Source organism: Diabrotica undecimpunctata, chromosome 10 (assembly GCF_040954645.1).
Source record: "Diabrotica undecimpunctata isolate CICGRU chromosome 10, icDiaUnde3, whole genome shotgun sequence".
NCBI classification, from domain to species: Eukaryota; Metazoa; Arthropoda; class Insecta; order Coleoptera; family Chrysomelidae; genus Diabrotica; species Diabrotica undecimpunctata.
This window is the reverse complement of record NC_092812.1, coordinates 51,544,221-51,564,301: the sequence shown is the minus strand read 5'-3', so window position 1 is coordinate 51,564,301 and position 20,081 is coordinate 51,544,221. Positions and strand designations below refer to the sequence as shown.

At 32.8% G+C, this 20,081-nt stretch overlaps 1 protein-coding gene across 3 annotated transcripts in view; it reads right to left on the bottom strand.

The window, feature by feature from the left end:
- Nucleotides 1-20,081, bottom strand: part of grh (grainy head) — a 311,557-nt gene that overhangs the window by 65,350 nt on the left and 226,126 nt on the right. For all 3 annotated transcript variants that reach the window (XM_072545678.1, XM_072545676.1, XM_072545675.1), the window contains exon 3: nucleotides 1,851-2,123. In XM_072545678.1, the coding sequence (XP_072401779.1) occupies nucleotides 1,851-2,123 (273 nt within the window). The remainder of the gene's footprint in view (nucleotides 1-1,850; nucleotides 2,124-20,081) is intronic.

Here is a 20,081-nt window from a genome sequence, read left to right as displayed (position 1 = left end):
AATAGTTAAAATAAATCCAAAAGCTCAGCTGGTGTCAACAAGCTTCATTTCTTATTTGACCACGTTATTGATTATTTCAACAATAATTTATTACTTTTTTCATCATATTCTTGAACATAAATGGATGTTATTTCATCTACACCAGGAAAAAACGGATTTAAAAATGATAGATCTCGTCCGGTTTATATAACTGTGCGAAACATATATTTATCAAAGAAGTGTAAAAACCTTGAGACATATATTATTTTCATACAAACATTAAACTGATTTTATATCTCCTTATAAGATAGTTACAAAAGGGAAACATTAGATACACCCTTCTTGGAAGTGGAATAAATATTTATAATGATTTTAAGAGCATTATAAAAATTCGTATACCATTGGATTTGGCCCGAACAAAAAAGAGTCGGGCCGTATAAAAATTGGCGATAAATATATGTGAATTTATTTGAAATAAAAGTTTCCTTTGACAGATTTATAGGGCTCCTTTTTATAGGCGAACTATATATTATGGCATACAATGGGGTTAGTATAAAAAAATCTAAATTTTATCTGTTTGCATACATGATAGTTTGTTTTGTAATGTGGCATATCAACAATAGAAAACTTTTGTAACTAATTCACTGAGTTATACTTATTTACTAAAAAATGACAGCCCAGCATTATACAATTCATATTTTTGGTATTAAAGTTTATTATTGTACCTTTTATGTCTCTATGATCTGTGGTATAGAAAATTGACCATATAGTATTGTACTGTAAAGTCGGTAAACATTTCAAAACTAAAATTCAAGTTGAATTGAGAATATTGATTGCCGCGAAAAAACTATCAGTAAAAAAATATAGATCATCAGCAACGAGGTTCTCCATTGCAGGAGTAAACAAAACAACTTTAAAGTACCATCCAAAAATGAAAAGTGCAGTACTTGGGTCATGTATTAAGAGAAAGATAAATATACTAAAGGGTAAAATATAGGGTCAAAGGTCAATACAAAAACGCCTAAATTCATGGTTAAAGGACCTGACGAGGTGATTTGACCTCTACAATTGCCATTTGGATCGCCAGCTTTCAGAATGAGACGTCCTAATGATACGAAAAAAGAAGAAAAAAAGTAGTGAACAAGTATAATAATGGGCCGTTCAATAGATTTTTCGGTTCGATAAGTAAAAAAAAACAATTTTATTTTTTGAAATAGACTTTACTATTCAGTATAGTGTCCCTCTCTCTCCCTGAACATCAATACACTTGTTTCAACGAGATTATAATTTATGAATTCCATCCGTGAAGTGAAAAAAGCTTGCACACATGAATTTTTTTAGGTATTGAAACAGATGGATGTCTCCAAGAGTCAAATCGGGTGAATACGGTGGATGCAAAGAATGAATTGACAGATTGAAATGAAACTTAGTAAAAAACTAAACTAAGTAAAACTTAAAACAAACTTTTTCCCTATCAGAGAGGGTAAAGCATTGTGAATATGATATTTGCCAGAGAACAGAAGATATAAAAAGCTTCAAAGATAAATGAATGGAAACGAAGTAGAAACCGAAAAGAAAACTAAGGCTTGTGTGCACTAAATCACAGACGTTTGATCAGCGTTGGATGAACATTGGCTATCAAGTTGGTAAAGTTAATTATGACTTAAAAAACATTACATACATACTGAAGATTGTAAAAGAATTATATCAGTTTATACAGGATTCTCTTTAATTTTACGATATAATTCGTAACGAATTACGACCTAATTCCTTCTGTGATGGTAACAATATAAGCTGAAAGCATAACATCACATTATTCAAATTATAATATTGCATAGCGGTATTAGCTAAGTTGCAGATTGGATACTTACGACCAAATATCAGCTAATTTATCTTTGGAATCAGGTATCTTGTAGTATTCGTATATCAGTCCCATAGCTGTTGATTGGTCTTCTGCTCCTCCGCCGATGTTGAGCATGGCAGTCGTGGCGGCGGTCAGGGGATGTTCGTAAAAAGCTCTCCAATTATGTTGGTCCTCAGGAGGGGCTGCCCCCTCGGGCAATTCAGCCATACCACGTTGGCCCACCACAGGTAAATCACCTGCTGTGTGCGAAGACGTTGAATCTAGACTTTCTTTTCTCTTTCTGCAAAGAAAATTAAAGATAAGTAAAGGAGATTAACCCAGTAAATCAATAAATAAATTCAAAAAGGTTTGGCAAAATCTTAAATATCTTCTAAGGGTAAATTAACGCTATTGGAAAATGATCCAACCTTACCTATATTAGGAGACGATCGATATTAAGGGACTGAGTTCAAAATTAATATAGGAGAAAAAAATAAACTAATTAAATAGAGCAAATAGAAGTTAGTTGCCCTTCTATCTGCAATATATCATAAAATGACAAAAAGGTAAAGAAAACCCGATATTTCAAATTGTTATGTCTGTGGTTTCGGCCTTGTAACTCAAGTAGTTTGTTTGGATATTTTAGAAAGTCAGTTAACTTCAAAAATAGCTGCTACAAGCATGCAGTTTCTACCAAAACATTTGGTATAACGTTTTACCAAATTTCCACAATGTTTATTTAATTTTATAGCTGTTAAAAAGTTTATTAAAAGAATTATTTTAAAAATATTATTAGTAATGTAACAATAAAAAACGTGTAATTTGCAATATTTGTACAATTACAAATCAACTCGGTTATATCTTAATCTCTTTTAATCTAACTGAGATTCTCTGAAAACTTTTGAATATCATAGCAAGCAAAGACTGAATTATTAGAAATTTTAAATTTAATGTAAATTTAAAGAACGTTTCTTCCAGGCTACTATCCCCCGCACTAGGCAGCCTGGCTTCGGCAGCCGATTGACAGTTAGTTGTGTCAGTTCTTTAATATGGAGCGAGTATAAATATAAAGCGACATGGACGTGGTTAGGGACATACTTAATTACCGTTTTTCTCATAAAAAACGCAAAATAAAGAAAAAGCTGGTTCTTCCCATCCTCGTTTTTCCCTTCTCGTTTAGTGTATTCTTCAGAAGATATATCCCAAATCCCCTTTCCTTATATATTTTTTATAGAAATAAGCCATATTTTTATAGAAATAGCTTTGGAAAAATAATGGGATTTTTTTTAAATGAGGTTTAAGACAAGTACATACTATATTAAAACTATGATAGCATTATTTCTAGGTCAAATCTACATGAAGGAGTAAGAATAGAGCTTCATGGTTCTAGCAATGCTATTAATATTCCTAGGAGATACTCCAATAAAATTTCAATATTGCTTAAAACCACTTGTTTGTAAACGGCTCAGTTTGGTCAAAATATGTTGGTAATGAGATTGTCATGCTTAAGGAATTAGTACCCTTTTCATTGGACTAGAAACCATTCTATTGTTTCCCAAAAAGCCCCATCCTCAAACTTGTCCCAAAATTGGAAAAATCCAGGAGCCTGTATGTAGGTCATACACAAAAAATCTTTTAGATCACACTGCGAAATCTATGAGTTTAAACGACCCATTTGAAATCTACGACTTAAAATCTACAATATTAGCTTGTGCATGAAAATATTCAGCAATATCTAAAAATTGAGATACACTTTGTCAAAACTAGGAATGACCTTGAAAATCCTACAATCGGTAAGTCCACTTAATACGCAGTAAAATTAGCGGAAATTATCTTAGTAGAAGAAGTAAACTTGATTTGAAAACTACGTTTAAAAATCACGTAGTTGAGTTGTTCTCCGAATTCTCTTTCCCTTTCTCTCCGAATATATTCCTTGTCTGATTTCTGCGCAAATGGGCAAAATTTCTATAAAGTCATTCCTAGTCTTGACGAGTAATACTGCTGAATTGTAGATAATGAAAATAAACGGAAATTGATGTAGTACATTTAGTCAAAATGATTTATACGAAACTTTAAAATAACGAAGGGCGAACAACTGGGGGCGAACACGGAAGAAATAAATAAAGGAACCTGAAAGTTAACGTAAGAAGTTTAATTAAGTACTCAATTAAGAAGAAATCCTGACTGTAAAAGAAAGTGTTGAAGCGAAGTTTTAGGGAATAGATTAGTTGCTAATATTGAAAAATAGAAGATAAAGAGTAATAATTGAATAAAAAAAATCCAGACCGACAGCAGACAAATTTCTTGAAGTTAAATTTTTATAGAATAAATTTGTTTTAAATTACATGAATTTACTAACCAATTCTAGAATATGAACGGTAAAAAATGGTTATTTTATATATTGTGACATACGGTATATATTTAGTTTATTTAGGAGTAAAGTTGTATCTTACAATATATACACAACTAACGTTCCGCTGGTGAAGCTGGATCGGATCATAATTATTCACTGTGCTTTATGACGTAATGAAAATTTTTTACAAAAGACGCATAACATCGCAGTCGAAAGTGCAACACGGCTTTCTGTCACATAAATAAACAGATATATAGATAGGATTTGAAAGTTAAGAGAAGAAAAGTTGGAGAAAATACAATTTCACAAAATCTGAATGTTTCCTTCCTTGTTTTATACGCTCGAAGATATGGAGTGATATCTCTTTACTAATTAAGAGGGTGTGGTAGGATTTTTTGCGATCTATCTAGTAGTTACTATTTGTCATTTTAAACAACTTTCCCGTATTTATCAACCATAGGCGTATCTGAACTATACTTCCAAATTTTAATATCGTCCAATTTCCTCATTTTTATTACAATATCGTATAATGTGTAAATATGTTAGCGTGTTTATTGTATTATACTATAGATATATATATATATATATATATATATATATATATATATATATATATATATATATAAACCAGATTATAGGTACAAAGTATGAATTTGTATTCAGGTTCTATACCTTTTTTGTATAAATTGTAACATAGCTTCATCATCATCCAGCCTTCCGCGTCTAAAGTTGAACATAGGTTTTTCCTAATTTCGTCCAGTTCTGTCGGTATTGACCTTCCTGCAGCCCATTCCCAGCGATTCTTTTGAAGTCGTCTTATCTTACATTATATCTCACATATCTTACATTTAATTAATTACATAGTTAACATAGTTTGAAATAATCCTCAATTTAGGTTTGTTTTGTACAACTTGTAGTCCTTCTTCTTCTTTAAACAAGGGCGACTTCTTTTTGGTGTACACTCTTATCGAGTTCCGACACCAGATTGTGCCGGGCGGCTTCATCTGATTTCCCTGCTCGATACACACACTGCCGCTGGTGCAGTGGGTTTTCATTAATATTTTTCTTCTTGGGTGGTTCAGTCAGACTTATAGGCCTGTATGATTTTGCTAAGGAGTAATCTGTTTGTCCTGGTTTGGGAATCAACGCCTTATTACAAGGACTTGTAGTCCTTGTTTTATAATATTTTCTCGCACGTTTCAAAGAATTATATTATCTTTGGCTCAACCAATATTTCTACTAGGCTTTCTTCTTCTTGCTATATTGCTTCATATATTTCTTTATATGTCTTAAGTTTTGGTCCCCTCAAACCAATAATTTAAATCATCTTTACTTTAATACGCTTTCTGATAAATATTGAAACCAATCTGTAATATAATAATTATCTTCAGGATCAGATTTTTCTGTGTTTTGCGATACAGCATTCATTGTAGGCCATAGCTAATTTGGTGGTGATTGGATTAAGACAGGCGAAACAGAGCTCCATGCGTGAGCGAAAGAGAATACAATATCCTCTGAGGCTCCGGGTTGTCACCGTTCTAAGAAATAATGGGATAAACATTTTGTTTTGCACAAAGACTTTACTTATTGAATAAAACTTTGATCCATCAACTGCGATAAAGGTATGGAGTTTGGTAGTGGAAAGATGGTTTGAATATTCCCGATCACTTGATCAAAGTTCGTGTTTATTTGGGTGGCCTGGAGTATTGTCAAGTAAGAGTAAAACTTTTATGAAGTTGGATCTTTTCATAGACTTCTTCACTTCTGATACAAAGTCTTGATGGAACCATTTACTAAACATATCTCTCGTGACCCAACTTTTCAATTAGTTCTTGTAGCAGATTGGTAGACAGATGTTTTTGAAAGCTCTGGGATTTTAAGCTGAACCAATCACTAACGAATCCAACTTTTGTGTTCCAGTAGCATATGAATACGGAATGAATGTCATTCTATCCTTACTCACTTGCGACTCAACGACTGGTGCGCTCGCTTCTTTAGAGGATACGAATGTTTTGTTTGGAAACAATGACCAAAACAGACAACTCTCGTCTGCATTATAGATTTTACCAAAAAGATCCAGTGGTTCTACTTTATGTTTAAACTGCTGGATAAATATTTGCACTGCAGATTCTTTACTTGATAATTTTTCACTCTATATAGTTTATTCAGCCACTCAACACTGGCACGAAAATCATCTTACTTTGTGTTTTTTTTTGTAAAATTTAAAAGCTTTTGCTTTTAGAATTTCTCCAGATACAGGAATGTATTTAGATCGTTCTTATATGAACCACATGTATTGAGTGGACATCTTTGGACATTCATCAACTCTTTTGTTAATATCTTCTACTTCTACTTCTTAATATTTTCTATTTATACATTTTTTATTTTTCTATATTTCTTTTTATATTATACATGTGTGTGTGTGTGTGTGTGTGTGGGTGTCTTAAAGATCCTCTTTTTAAAGCAATGTTGACAGCCTACAAATTTTTATATTGTCTTCTCTAGTAGGTACATTATCTGCACCTCGATAATTTCCCTCTTTAAACTTTAAAGTTCAAGTTTGCATGAACATGCTTAAAGTTCATAGTCTTTCTAAAAGACTCTCTATAGTTATCTGATAATATCTTACTTCTTCAGATCTTATTTTTACATTTTTATTAGTTCTTTCCTCGATAAATGTTATTTTTAAGTTTTTGTATTTTTTATGTTTATGTACTGCTTTCTATTCTCGTCATGTCTTTAGTTTTTATGGATTTATTTATTTGTAATCTTACATCTCAAACTCCTCCACCGTTGATGACCTTGATTATTTAGTATCTATACATAATTACATTACCAATTTTCATCTTCAACGCTTTTTATAATATTTTGTGGCCTCCTCAAAATATAGTATTTAGGAAATGCAGTAAGTACATAGTATAGACCCTCATTAAAAATGACCTCTGATATAGAAAGTATCTACGCATTTTGTACTTTATAAGAAAACCGCAAAACAGTCACGTACTAAACGATGACTTGTAGCAAGAAAGCAAAACACTATTTTTAAAACATACTCGTGTACCGAAATACTTCTACTGGTTCCACCTCTGATGTTTAAAACAATATTCTTAATCTTATTTTTATCACGACAACTTTTAAATGTCAACTTATTCGCTCTTAATACATTTCCAAATTGAAATATTCAATATACAATAACCTGTTGGTTATCTGATTAATTATGTCAATAGTATTTGGACATTTAAAGCGATTTAAAAACCAAAGTCACGACACACAGGACGGTAAGCTCAAAGTGAAAGTAAGCCAAATCTAATGCGTCATCTAGTTTTTATAAATTCTTACGAAAAACCGGTAGCTAACACAGAGTTACTTAATTTAAAGAAGATTAATATATTATGCATTTGTATCTACATTTGAAAAACAGGAAATTCTTTAAACCTTCAGAGTTTAGCAACATTTTTCAAAACGTTTCAGGCGGGAACCATATTTTCTAGAACCGCAATACTGAAACTACAAGAGACATCCACTCACTTCTTCGATTTAGGTGAACTTCTCGGGTGTTGCAGCAGCATACTTTATGTCACCATATCATCATATATCCTATTACAAATAGTGTACTGGGAAGATTCAACGATGAATGTTTCATTGGAGATTCAACAACCTCTGACTACCTTCCATTGCTAGTCAAAACTGACTTCAACTCCCTTATAGCTACTGAAATATATAGTCCAGATTATCGTTAAGCTAATTGGGAATTATTCCACGAATTCATCAACCATAACCTCCCTCAGTTAGGCAATTTGTCAACAAGGAGTTCTGCTGATATAGCAATTTCCAAAATAGTCTTCTTCAAGAAGCTTCATCCATTTCAATTCAAATTACACAAATAATTATTGCTAAAGTCAAAGGTTGACTATTCGGAGAGTATAAAAGATTCCGATATCCCATCATAAAAACAGAATACAACCGACTTTGGTCGTCAATAAAACTATAGGTGAACAAGCTGAAACAAGAACAGTGGATGCGATTCAGTTCTGGCCTTGACTACAGGGAAGGTTCAAAATTCTGGTCCAAATTCAAAATCCTAACCAATCAAAAACTCAGCCACATTCTCATCTAAAAGTAAATAACATCATACTCAACAATCCACGAAACAAGGCTGACGCTTTTAAAAATTAACTACAGGCCGCACTTATCTCCCCAAATAATCCAAATTTCAGTGCACATACACCGAGGACTACCGAACGGAGAGTGGAATATATATTGCAAACCCTCTACCGCATATGGAGGCCATTTTCATCTGATGGTAGTACCTGTGTAAGAGGACACCGTCAGGCAGATGTGTAACCTTGGGAAAAACACTTCTCCTGGTCCATATGACATCCACAGAAGATGCCTCAAAAAACTTCCAGAGTATCATACCGCTGCTTACTAATATAATCAATGCATGTCTAAGGTTGAGTTATTTTCCTATCTCCTGGAAAGTTTTTAACACAATCATGATCCCTAAACCAGGGAAATTCAAAACCAGCACAGAAGACATGAAGAAGAAACATATTGACGATGAAGAATGTTGCTATCGATCTCACTGGTTGCCAGATTTCTTTTTGCTGTATTGTATGGAAGATTGATTAATAATCTATCTGAATGTGCCATACCCAATTTTGAGCATAGGCGACTCCTCTGCATATATCTGTGTGTAGTTAAGTGGATAGATAGATACGGAACCTAAAAATTTTAACGTTGACTCCGAATCCATTTAGAAACGTAGAGAAGCTGTTTGTACTGGACATATTACAAATTCGCGCTTGTAAGCGACGAGCTGAGCAATACATTTTTATTTTTAGTGGCGATCAAACCCACATCATTCGGCAACAAAGGCGGATAAACTCACCACTGAACTAGGTATCTGGGCCGCTAGTAATCTATAAAAAACTATAAAGACTTTTCCTAATCTTGCCTTTTATAGAACAGTATACTACAAGTTATAAGCCAAATCACCTAAACAATAAATTATTTTATTTATATTTATTAGTTTTTATACCGATTACTTATATATTTCAATATTTCTAACTTCCAAGAACCAGTGGCATAATGCTTATCTGTATTACTCGCATAATTACTATCAACAGAAAGAGCCATGTTCATTGTAGCAATAACATTTATTTTATGTTTTAATGTAGTATTTTATTACCCGAATGGTATAAAAAAATTTGAAAACATGATTTAGTGTACTGCAAATTTCATTGTCTTAATCGTTAACACCAATGTAAATAAAAAAACATGCGTAGTTTTCCTAACAAGAATGTGGTTAGTCTGCAACAAACATTTGTTTCATCTATTTGAGTTTATAAGATAAAAAAAAATGTTTTTCAGGAATCGATATATTGAACCAGAAGTTAATGGAAATATTGTGTTGGCATGTTTCTATCACGGCTATCATTAAATAACGTCTAGTTACAGTATATTTCACAAAGTTGAGACTATTTTTGATTAGGGATGAAATCTTTGACTTAAAAGGTCCGCTCTGAGAAAATTAATATAATGGCAAGCTCTCCCAATATTTGAAGAACTGTTAAAGACAAGCAAAAACTGATAATGTATTTTACATTCATTTACAGAAATATACAATTATTACTGAAAAAAGAGAAGAAAATCACAAATTCTATTATTTTTAAATTGTAGTGGTAAATATTTACTGATAATGAAAATGAAAACATTAAATTACATTGTAATCAATAATTTCAAGGGGAGTTTCGAGTATCTAGCGATAATCCGAAACAGTCGCAAATTCGTGAAATATACTATAGAGGTGCTGCATGCCTTTTTCGGTTTGCTTAGTTTGTTATCAAATGGGTTAAATCAGGGAAGGCCGTTAAAGATACAATGATTGTGTTCTTGTTATCTCATGTGTAGTTCATTTCGACTTTACTATCGTCCAAGTCTAAATAAACTTTATCTGTAATAAAAACATTTGTAAAATTGCAGCCTAGAAAATTTTCCCATTTTTCAGTCCTTCATGGCCTGTGGAGTAAATAAATATAACAATATTGAAATACAAATGGTTTTGCCTTTGATTCATTAAATTACTGATCCGATGTGTTTTTCATAACTATTTATGAAGTGTATTAAGATGGATAAATGTTACAAATGCTTTCATTTATCAAAGCGGGAGGACAAAATGGTAATCCATTGGTGATTAAATACATTCACTTGATTCTTTAATTGGGATACCGGAAATTAGAGACACAAAAATGTCTCAAAGATTATCGAAAGTTTGTTCGCAAACTGTTTAAAAACTAATGATCAATAAAGAATTCGACAAATTATCTATACTCCGGAGCAGTGCTCTTTGGATTTTGTACCTGTGTCGACCGAGTATTAACAATTTAATACGTCTAATTAAAGTATTAAGCAATAACTAAACCTAGGCAATGAAATAAATAACTGAATTAATTTTAATCAAAAGATTTGATATTTGTAACACCAAGATTATACTGCGTTACACGGTGGCGTTAGTATATTTAAACTTAAAAACACGTAGATTTAACAAGAGTTTTGTCAATCCCGTTTTTTTATTTATAACAGGGTGATGATTACGTTTATAACATGTACTGTACTAACATAACTTAAGAAATAAAAATATAGATTTTGCACATAGACCAATATCAAAACATACTCCAATAGAAAAGTTCAACTCCCAACAGTTCAAATAAAAGAAAATCAACAGAAAAATTTGCATAAGAGGTACCAGACAAGGTTATATCTTAGCACTCTCTTTATTTAACATCTACAAAAATTAAGTAATTAATATGACAGTCAAATAAAATTGTCGGGAATTCAATTAATTAACTGATACAAAGAATACCGAAGGATCCTAAACTAACGAAGTAATTTGATTTAATCTGCAGAAAACTACAAATTTCTCTAATATAATTTCAAAACTGTAAGACTTTCTTTAAGAGTTGTCGCACAGACAGACAAACGAACAAAGTAGACGATGTCAAATAGGCCCTGTCTTGGACAACCTAGCGTATACGGTGACATGGACAGCTGAAGCCGTCAAAGTAATTTGCTTTGTAAAACGAAGTGCAGAGACTCAGTTCCACGATATTCATGAGAGTCATTATGCGGTATTACCAGATAACCTCATAATTCCTTGCAATTCGTTGGATAGAATGATTTCTCATACATGGAAAAATCTAATAAGTTCAATGATTTTTCAGTGAAATAAATATTATAAATGTAAAAAATCTGATTCTGGAGTGTACAAGATCATGAAATTATACATTGTGTTTTGAAATTTAGACTGGCGCAGGCGGTAGCAAAACGAAATAAACTTATTGACTTACACAGAGTACAAGGACAAGTACTTGCTTTAACAAATAAATTAAGTTTATATTTTAAAATATTCAAAAAAATAATAACTATTATTTTACCGCTGCTTTGTAAATATTTTCTACTATTAAGAAAATATAAAATTCAATCAGACGAATACAAGGGTTACATAATTTCAGGCGTCAGTTTATACAGCGTAAAAAATAGCCAAAGAAGTTCGTGATATTGAAAATGGAAAAATACTTGAATTCTCCACAGTTAACAAAAAGAGAAACACATTATCAAAAATACAATTAAATGCATATAACTATGGTATATTACGGATTCCACGATGCTTTAGGTACACGAGAGGATCTATTCGCTGTGAAAATTCTAATTCAGAGGTGCAGACATGTCAACTGTTATATTTGTTTTATGGACTACAAAAAAGGATTAGACAGAGTAAAACATATTACGCCCCTAACAATTTGGAAATAAGCGGCCTTAGATGACAGAGTCATATTATAATATATACTACAATAAAAGTGTTAACAGTCGAGGGATGCAATCTACATAGATAAGGAGTCAGACAAGGATGCATTCTGTCCCCGTTGTCGTTTAACATATACTATGAACATATCTTTGCGCAAGCACTGGAAGAACAATAGGAAGGCATATTAGTCAACAGAGTGCATCTAAATGATATTAGTTATGTTGATGATGCAGTAGTTTTTGAAAATAGCTTGGATGGTCTACAACCAATAATATCGCGCATATCAGATATCAGCAATAAACATGGACTGGATCTTAATACGAAAAAAAAGTACATGGTAGTCAGTAAGCGCGAAATATTAAATACCATTTAAATATTTGATTAACTAAAAACCAATTGAAATAAAACGACACATAAGGGAAGCAATATCATGTTCGTATACACGAAGAAGTTTTTCTTTAAGAATCACGATTTATATTACGACATGGAACCAAAATCAATGTGAAATACAATTTTTTAAAATCAGAAGATCCAGAGAAGTTACCGTGGAAAAAGAAAAACATACCGTGGCATACTAACAAAGCTTAAGAATTCGGATTCAATAAAAATGGAGTTATAAAATATCTCAAAATAAATAACAGAATAAAGATATTAAAAACCACCCTTAGGCGCCGTTTACTGAGCCCTAAATATTTCAGGACAAAACCACTTTAGGCAATAAGAGAAGACGTAGAAGAAACTCTACTTCTTTTTTCTAGAATCTTCTAAAGAAGATACCTAACTTAATACCATACCTAAAGCTTTCTGAAATAAATAGAACTAAGACTTGTTATATATAATTACGCAAAGTTTATTAGAAAAATAGCAAGCAAAGAGAACACAATAAATTGAGTATATCGTAGAATATCTAGCATATTTATGACCTCATACTAACTGTCACTTTTTACTAAATAACGGCTACGCACTAGGAAGAAAGAAAATAAATCAACATTAGAAATAATAATTTGTTGAGTGTATCTACACTGTATACCTCCAATAACAAATTTTGATAATTCCTGTTGTCGAAATGAACTTCAGCAAATTGGTTAATTAAACACCAGTTCAAGGACTTGTACGATCCGATCATCATTCGAGGACTTTTACCAGGGTTGGCTATGACGTAAGCGGCATCTTCCGAAGACGAATTTAATTTCCGTATCTTTATGTTGTTTTGAAAACCTACGAAATGTAAAAACTTCGAGATATACCTTGCGTATTAAAGATTAGTATAAGATATTATAATAAAGTATTTTATAGCGTATGTGAAAAATATTCTTCTTTTAAATATTATATTTATTTGCGATTAACCTTAATTCATTGTAATGGAAACTACATTTAACATTTAGTTTGAAGTTTCGATTTCCAATCCGGAAATGGTTTCAAAAAATAAATAAGAAATTGCTAACCTTTGATGTTTACCAATAGGCGCTTTGTAACAGCCAATTCAACTATTGATGCATCTTCCCATTGTCGTCGGTGCTCATTGTCCCAGGCAAGTTTGCATAATTATCTGGAATCAGTCAAACTCTTTGTTTTTGATGTATGATTCATGCTCGTTTATCCTAACACTTAGCGGTGTTGAGGTTTCTTCCAAATAAAAATTGCTGCATTCACAAGGTGTCTTCACAAGGTGTTTTATAAATGTCTTTGATCTATCCTGTGTGTTATTTCGTTTGGTTTAGAAGAGAAGAGATCTCAGTGTGTTGGTTGTTAATGTTGTTGTGATAATGTGTTTATTTGATATTCTTTTTAAATTTTCTAATAAGCCCTTTACAAATGGTATTATTGTTATCTTCAAATCCCTTCTTTTTACCATTTCTGGATTGCCCTTAGCGTTGTTTTTCTTCTTTAATTTTGTGAAATTCCTTGTTTATTAATGACACTGGATAACCATTTTTGTCAATTGGGCTCTGTCATATAATGATTTGATGCTTCTCTTTTTGATATTTATGTCGCAGTTTAAGTGATATACATCAAATAATTGCCGAAAATTGTATTCCGTACAGTAATGACATCCCAAAACGTATTTTAATATTACAATAGCCACCTTATTGACAGATGTCTTTCTGTGTAGCTTTTTCTACATCCAATATTCAAAGTTTTGATCAAGTTACCATTTTTAACTAACAGATGATTTATTTAAAGCTGAACAGATGCCTTAAAAGTCATTCCAAAGATATCCGTTATAGCTTTGCGCTGGAATAAGTTTATGCAAGCAGAACATAAAAGACGATAAAAGCGAAGATAAAAGAGATGAATAAAAACTACTTAGAGATGCCTAAAAATATGTTTTATCGTGACACCTCGTATGTTTATTTGAAGTTGTACTGACATATTTCATAAAATAAAGAACAGTTACGTTTAACATTTAATATTTCTTAAGCGCAGATCGATTAGATGAAACATGAGACGGAAAAATTATGGGCTCGAATCACCTGTATCATTTAATATAATTGTTTTAAATCTGATCTGGATGATGAATTGTGATGTGATCTAACTGTATATGTTTCTTTGAGAAATAATTATATGACATTTAAAATATTATTTTTCTTTCAAACTCTTTTAATATTTGAGAATAGAAGGGATAGTAAAAGAAATAATTAAAAAATCGTACCGTATCAGTCAAAATAAATTCTTCCCAGGGCTCTAGATTTCAGAACAAGCCAGCTATTAATTTATATATCACATTTGCCTTATTAGTGTCGGCTGAATTGTTCAGTGGGTTTGCAGACACACTTCCAAGTGTGTAGTTTATTAGATTACTGGTTCCAATCACTAGCTAGACAGAGACATTTCAATTTCAAACGCAGTAAGTACTATAAAATCCAAAGGGTTTTAAAGTTACGAATGAAACCGATTCAGCAAATGGATGAGTAGTGTTCGATGAACGCACATTCCTCACCTTTTATGAAATATTTAAATACATTTTGCCATACGAAATCTTTTAATTGTACAAAAAATTATTTCAAAAAAATGACGAAATAAACTGAAGATTGATATAATAAACACTCTAAGCCGAACTCAATGTTGTCGATAATTAGGAAGAGCCAAAAACCAGGACGATTAGTTGACAAGTGTATAAAAAGATAATAAGCATTCTACAAAGGACAACATATTCTTTATAATGGCCAGACCATAGGCCTAACAAATAAATTAAATATTCTCACACTTTTTTAAAAGAACTCAAAATTTGCGGTAGAAATTAAAAAGTACTTTTCTACTTTGAATAAATATTTTACCTACCACCAAATCAGACGAAATTAATTAGTTGGTAAAAATTAAACACATTATATCGAATATTTTAACATAAATTTGAATCAGAAAATATTTCAAGGCAACTTTATTTGTGATTTTTGTAATAATATTAACATTTTATTGATTGCTCCAATATTTTATCTTGAATCGGAATAATAATTAAAAATTTGAAACTCATTAATATCCAGCAAGGCAGAATGTTATTTCCTAAAAAGCAAGACTTTCGACTTTGTGTTGCTGCCTTTTTTAGTAATAATTTTATATTTTCCTATCCACATAAGTTTTTTTTTTATCGTTTTATACCCATGGTCCATAAATATATGCTTTTAAATCTTTCATATACCTGTTGATGAATTTTAATCAATATATAACGCTTTCAGAGTAAGAGTAACGATAACTGAAGAGTACCAGAAGTAGAATATTTGTCTTTTGATATATATTCAAATATGGGGTTCTAATGGGGTAGTGATTCGCTTCAAATGGCCTCTCCTATTCAAATATCAACATCACCTTCACGTTGGTGAACCCTGTTATAACAAACGAGGCTCTGGCTACCGGGTATAGTTGGTATAATCTTAATATCTTGCATGAATGAAATGTAGTTGCCCCCCAGGATCTCTATCTCTTGAGGCTTGTATGGAAGCTACTATCGGCAGTCTTGGCACGAGACTCGGGTGCGGAAGGCTAATACCTACCCATTTTAATTATTTTTTTTATTACTGAAACTTTGCTGGAAACAAACCAAACGGATCGAATGTTGACGATTTTGGTATTACTGAAAGCACGAAGAAGATTTGGTTACTAGCATGCTAAAACTCTTTAAGACATTTCTAAGTTAACTCAAGCAGTAAAAGAATTAAATCGATATAAACTAACCTTTGGTGGACTATCGAAAGTAAAATGGTTGGGTAGTGGCAAACACCACACCCAAACAGGAGAACTACTATTATACAGTGGCAAAGACAGTCTCCTACTCAATTATCGAACCAAAGAAACCCTCATGGAAACCAATAAATGATAGAATTATGACTGTCAGATTCTATACAAGATCAGCAAGTAAACTAATCGTTGGGTGATATGAATGCTAAAGTGGAGTATAGTTAGAAACCGTAATGGGTAAATGACCTAGGAGTAATGAATGAAAACGGAGAGCGCTTAACAAACTTTTGTTCCAACCACAGTTTAGTTATTGCTGGAACCATCTTCCCATATAAAAATATCCACAAGGTTACATACTGCACTTAATCATACCAGAGAAAATTACCACATAGACCACATCGCCATATCAAAAAGATGAAGATCATCTTTGCTTGATAACGTAAACAGAGAGGAGCAAACATCGCAAGTGACCATCATGTCCTAATGGGAACCATTAAAATTACGCGAAATTCCAACAGGCCACGACACATTTAGACAAACTAAAAACGCCCTGAGGAAGAAGCATATTTAAAGAGGATGAATAGCTGGGAAGCTTTGACAGATGTGTTGACAGATATAACTGAGGAAAAATTGGTTAAAAAGAGTAATGCTGACAAGAATGGATATCAGATGAAACTTGGAATCTTATCAACGCAACAAAAGAGCAAAAGAAGATATCTTGCAAGGAAGACCTGTGGAATAGATAAGGGATAGACAACGAGAGTATAAAGCGATAAATAGAAGAGTTAAAAGAACTGACAAAACAAGCAGAAACAGCAGCCCAACACAACAGTACTAGAGAGCTATACCAAATTACTAGACGACTAACAAAAAATGGGCCCAACGCAACAGTTCGAACATTGTAAGGTCCAAGACAAGGGAATTACTTACAACAGATGACCAAGTAGATAGATGGAAAGAGCATTTTCAGGAGATGCTAGGCACGCCCAGGATAGAAACAGTCGGGGAGAGGGGAAGGGGTTTCCCTGAGAAAAGCTTTGAAAATAACATTTTTGGAGCCAAAATTATAACTCAACGCCTTCATATAAAAATGAAGCAAAATAAATATAATTTAAATATTTAAAAACTTTTTTAATGGTTTTTACAAAAACGTGATGCAAATTTAACAAGTTTATTTCCTCCTGGATAAGCCTTCGATTTGTGAAGCAAGATAAATTGTCTGTACCTAAACACTATTATTTAAACAACAATTTACGCGGATCAATTGTAAATTCTTGTAAAACTTTCTCTATAAACTCTTCCTTTTTTGGTAATATTTGTTTCCGATGAATGCTCATTAGAGCTAACCCATTAAGACGATCTTCGACCATTGTAGTCCGCAACCATGTTTTTTTATTCTTCGAAGACTGCTGAACGACCTCTCAACTATACACGTAGTGCAAGGCAATGTTACGAGAATTTCCAGCAATTTTTTTGTTAACGGATAAAAAGTAGTGGACGCTCGAACCAGTTCAAAAATTTTAAGGGTGTTGAAGTTGTCTCACTATTCATAACTCATTATTCAGGCGTTTTTTATTCCAATGTTCTACACACACTTCTAGCTCTGCATCTATTCCATCTATTTTATAGTGGTTTAAGGATTGTCTCAGTTCTAATTTAAGGCAATTTAAATCAATTTTGGAAAAATGCTTGGGATGCAGAAGACCCAGAGCGAAGGCTGGCGTATTTTCTTGGAAAACCATATCTCTAGAGAAGATAGAATCCAGATACGGAAGAATCATGGATTGCCTCCAGTATTCACTAAGCGTATCAGCTGGTTGATTGCTTCTATGCTGCTGCTTGTTTACAGTTCTAGGGGTAGATAATTCAAAACCGCATTCTTCGGCTCTCTTATTGGTTTCATGCAATAAAGTGTTTGTTACGTTCTCTGCGTTCTGTGTGTGTTTTTAAAAATATCCATGATTTGACGAATATGTTCCGCTACCTTTAAAACATTAGTTTGCGAAGATTGTAGGGGGTTGACTATAGGCTCTAGGTGTTCAGAATATTTTGCAATCAAAATGACAGCGACGATAAATCCTGACTTGCATGCCGCAGAATGCAACTGATAAGATGTTTTTCTAGTGGCCAAATTTCCTTCAACGGATAGGGTTTGCAAGGCCTGTACAATTTCAATGAATTTATTTCGAAAAACCCCAATTACCTTGTATTTCTCGGAACACTGTGTTTCGCAGAGGCTAGGGATATTCCTTCTTAATACTGATTTACGGAAGAAATTGGTTATATCTTTAATAGTGGCAGTAGTATTTCGCACTTCATTTAAACGGTTCAAATCGTTCACAACTAAATTTAATCTGTGTGACGCACAGTGGAAAGAAAAAGATTTGCTGTATTTTTCCTTAAAATTGCTTGAGCTCCGTCTTCCTTTCCTGACATAGTGGAGCAACCATCAAACCCCAGACCGACACATTTGAGTGGATCAACTTCGTGATTTGTCAGGAAATCATCAATTGCCTTTGCAGTGCTTGGTGCATTCAGAGTATTGTGCTGAACAAACCCTGTAAATTCTTCACAAATTTATTCTGCTTCTTCATCAAAATATCTCAAATCAATTGACAACTGTTCTTTGCCCTAAATGTCAGCGATTTCGTCAGCTAATATTGCGTAGTAGTTTGCTTTTTGACTTTTTTTCAAAAATTTCTCTTCTAATTACGCGGCTGCAGGTGTCAATTATTTCATTTTGTATTCTCACTGATTTGTATGAGGCATTCTTAGCGCCATGTTCAAAATGCTCCTGCAACATTTTGTCTCCGGCATTAATTCGAAAATTCCACAATCTTGGAAAACACCCTCACTCGATTCTTTCCCACGGAGAGGTAAATCATGAGTGCATGAGAAGACGATACATGAGATAACTGAACATAAGACTTTTCTGTCAGTTTCTATCGTTTTGCTCGCAAACTCGTTGATCTGAATGTCAACTGGTTTCGCTGTTAAAAAAGCTTCCGCAGCCTCGCTAGCCATCTTATGGTATTGATTTTTTGCATGATCTTTGAAACATGTGTTGACATCTTTGTATTTATTAAAGGCCCATATTATAAATGACCCCAATGTCCCTTTCGGTGGAGGAAAGACGACACCGAATTTACAAAAGGCTCTTTTCAAGCTCTTTGAATATACTAGCCACGGGCTATGAAAGTCCAACCATTTATGGTTAAATTTTCTTTTTAAATGTGCAACATATCTCACAAAATCATAATCTGTAGGCGGCACCCAAGTTTCTTTCAGCAATTTAATTTTTTCGTGAACTGACAGCGTAGATACATTTCCCACGTATCTGCCAATATCATAAATGTGGTCATCAGTATGTAAGGACGATTTGTCTTTCTTATTTCCTAAGGGCGGCCCTGTTGGAACTTCCAGTTTGCTTACTTTATAATCGCATTCATCTCTTCAATTAGGCGCCGGAGAGCTTGGACTGTTTTTTCTTTTCTGGCCCTGCGAACCTAAAATCGAGAAAAATGCTGGTACCCCAATATCTTCATGTTTTCTTACCCACTCCCCATCCTTTACTTTAGGCTATTTTTATGATTGAATATGTTGATAAGTATGGTATACTTACCTACCTACATGAAAAAATTTCTATTAAATTTAGGTTTGCATTTTTAAGAACAGTACCTGCATTTCTAGGGGTGTGAGGGAGGTTAAATATTAATGTTTTGCAGCCCAAAATATTAATTTTTGCAACCCAAAATATTATTTTTTTCCAAAACTTCTTCAAAAAATTTATTTTTGTTTTAATTTTTGTCCATGACTTTTTTGTGACTCAAAATAGGTATAGCCATTGCTTCAAGAAAAAAGTTTTAAGGACCTGTCAAGAAAAAATGTTCATTTTCTTTAATTTTTTTCAATAACCTGTAAGTTTT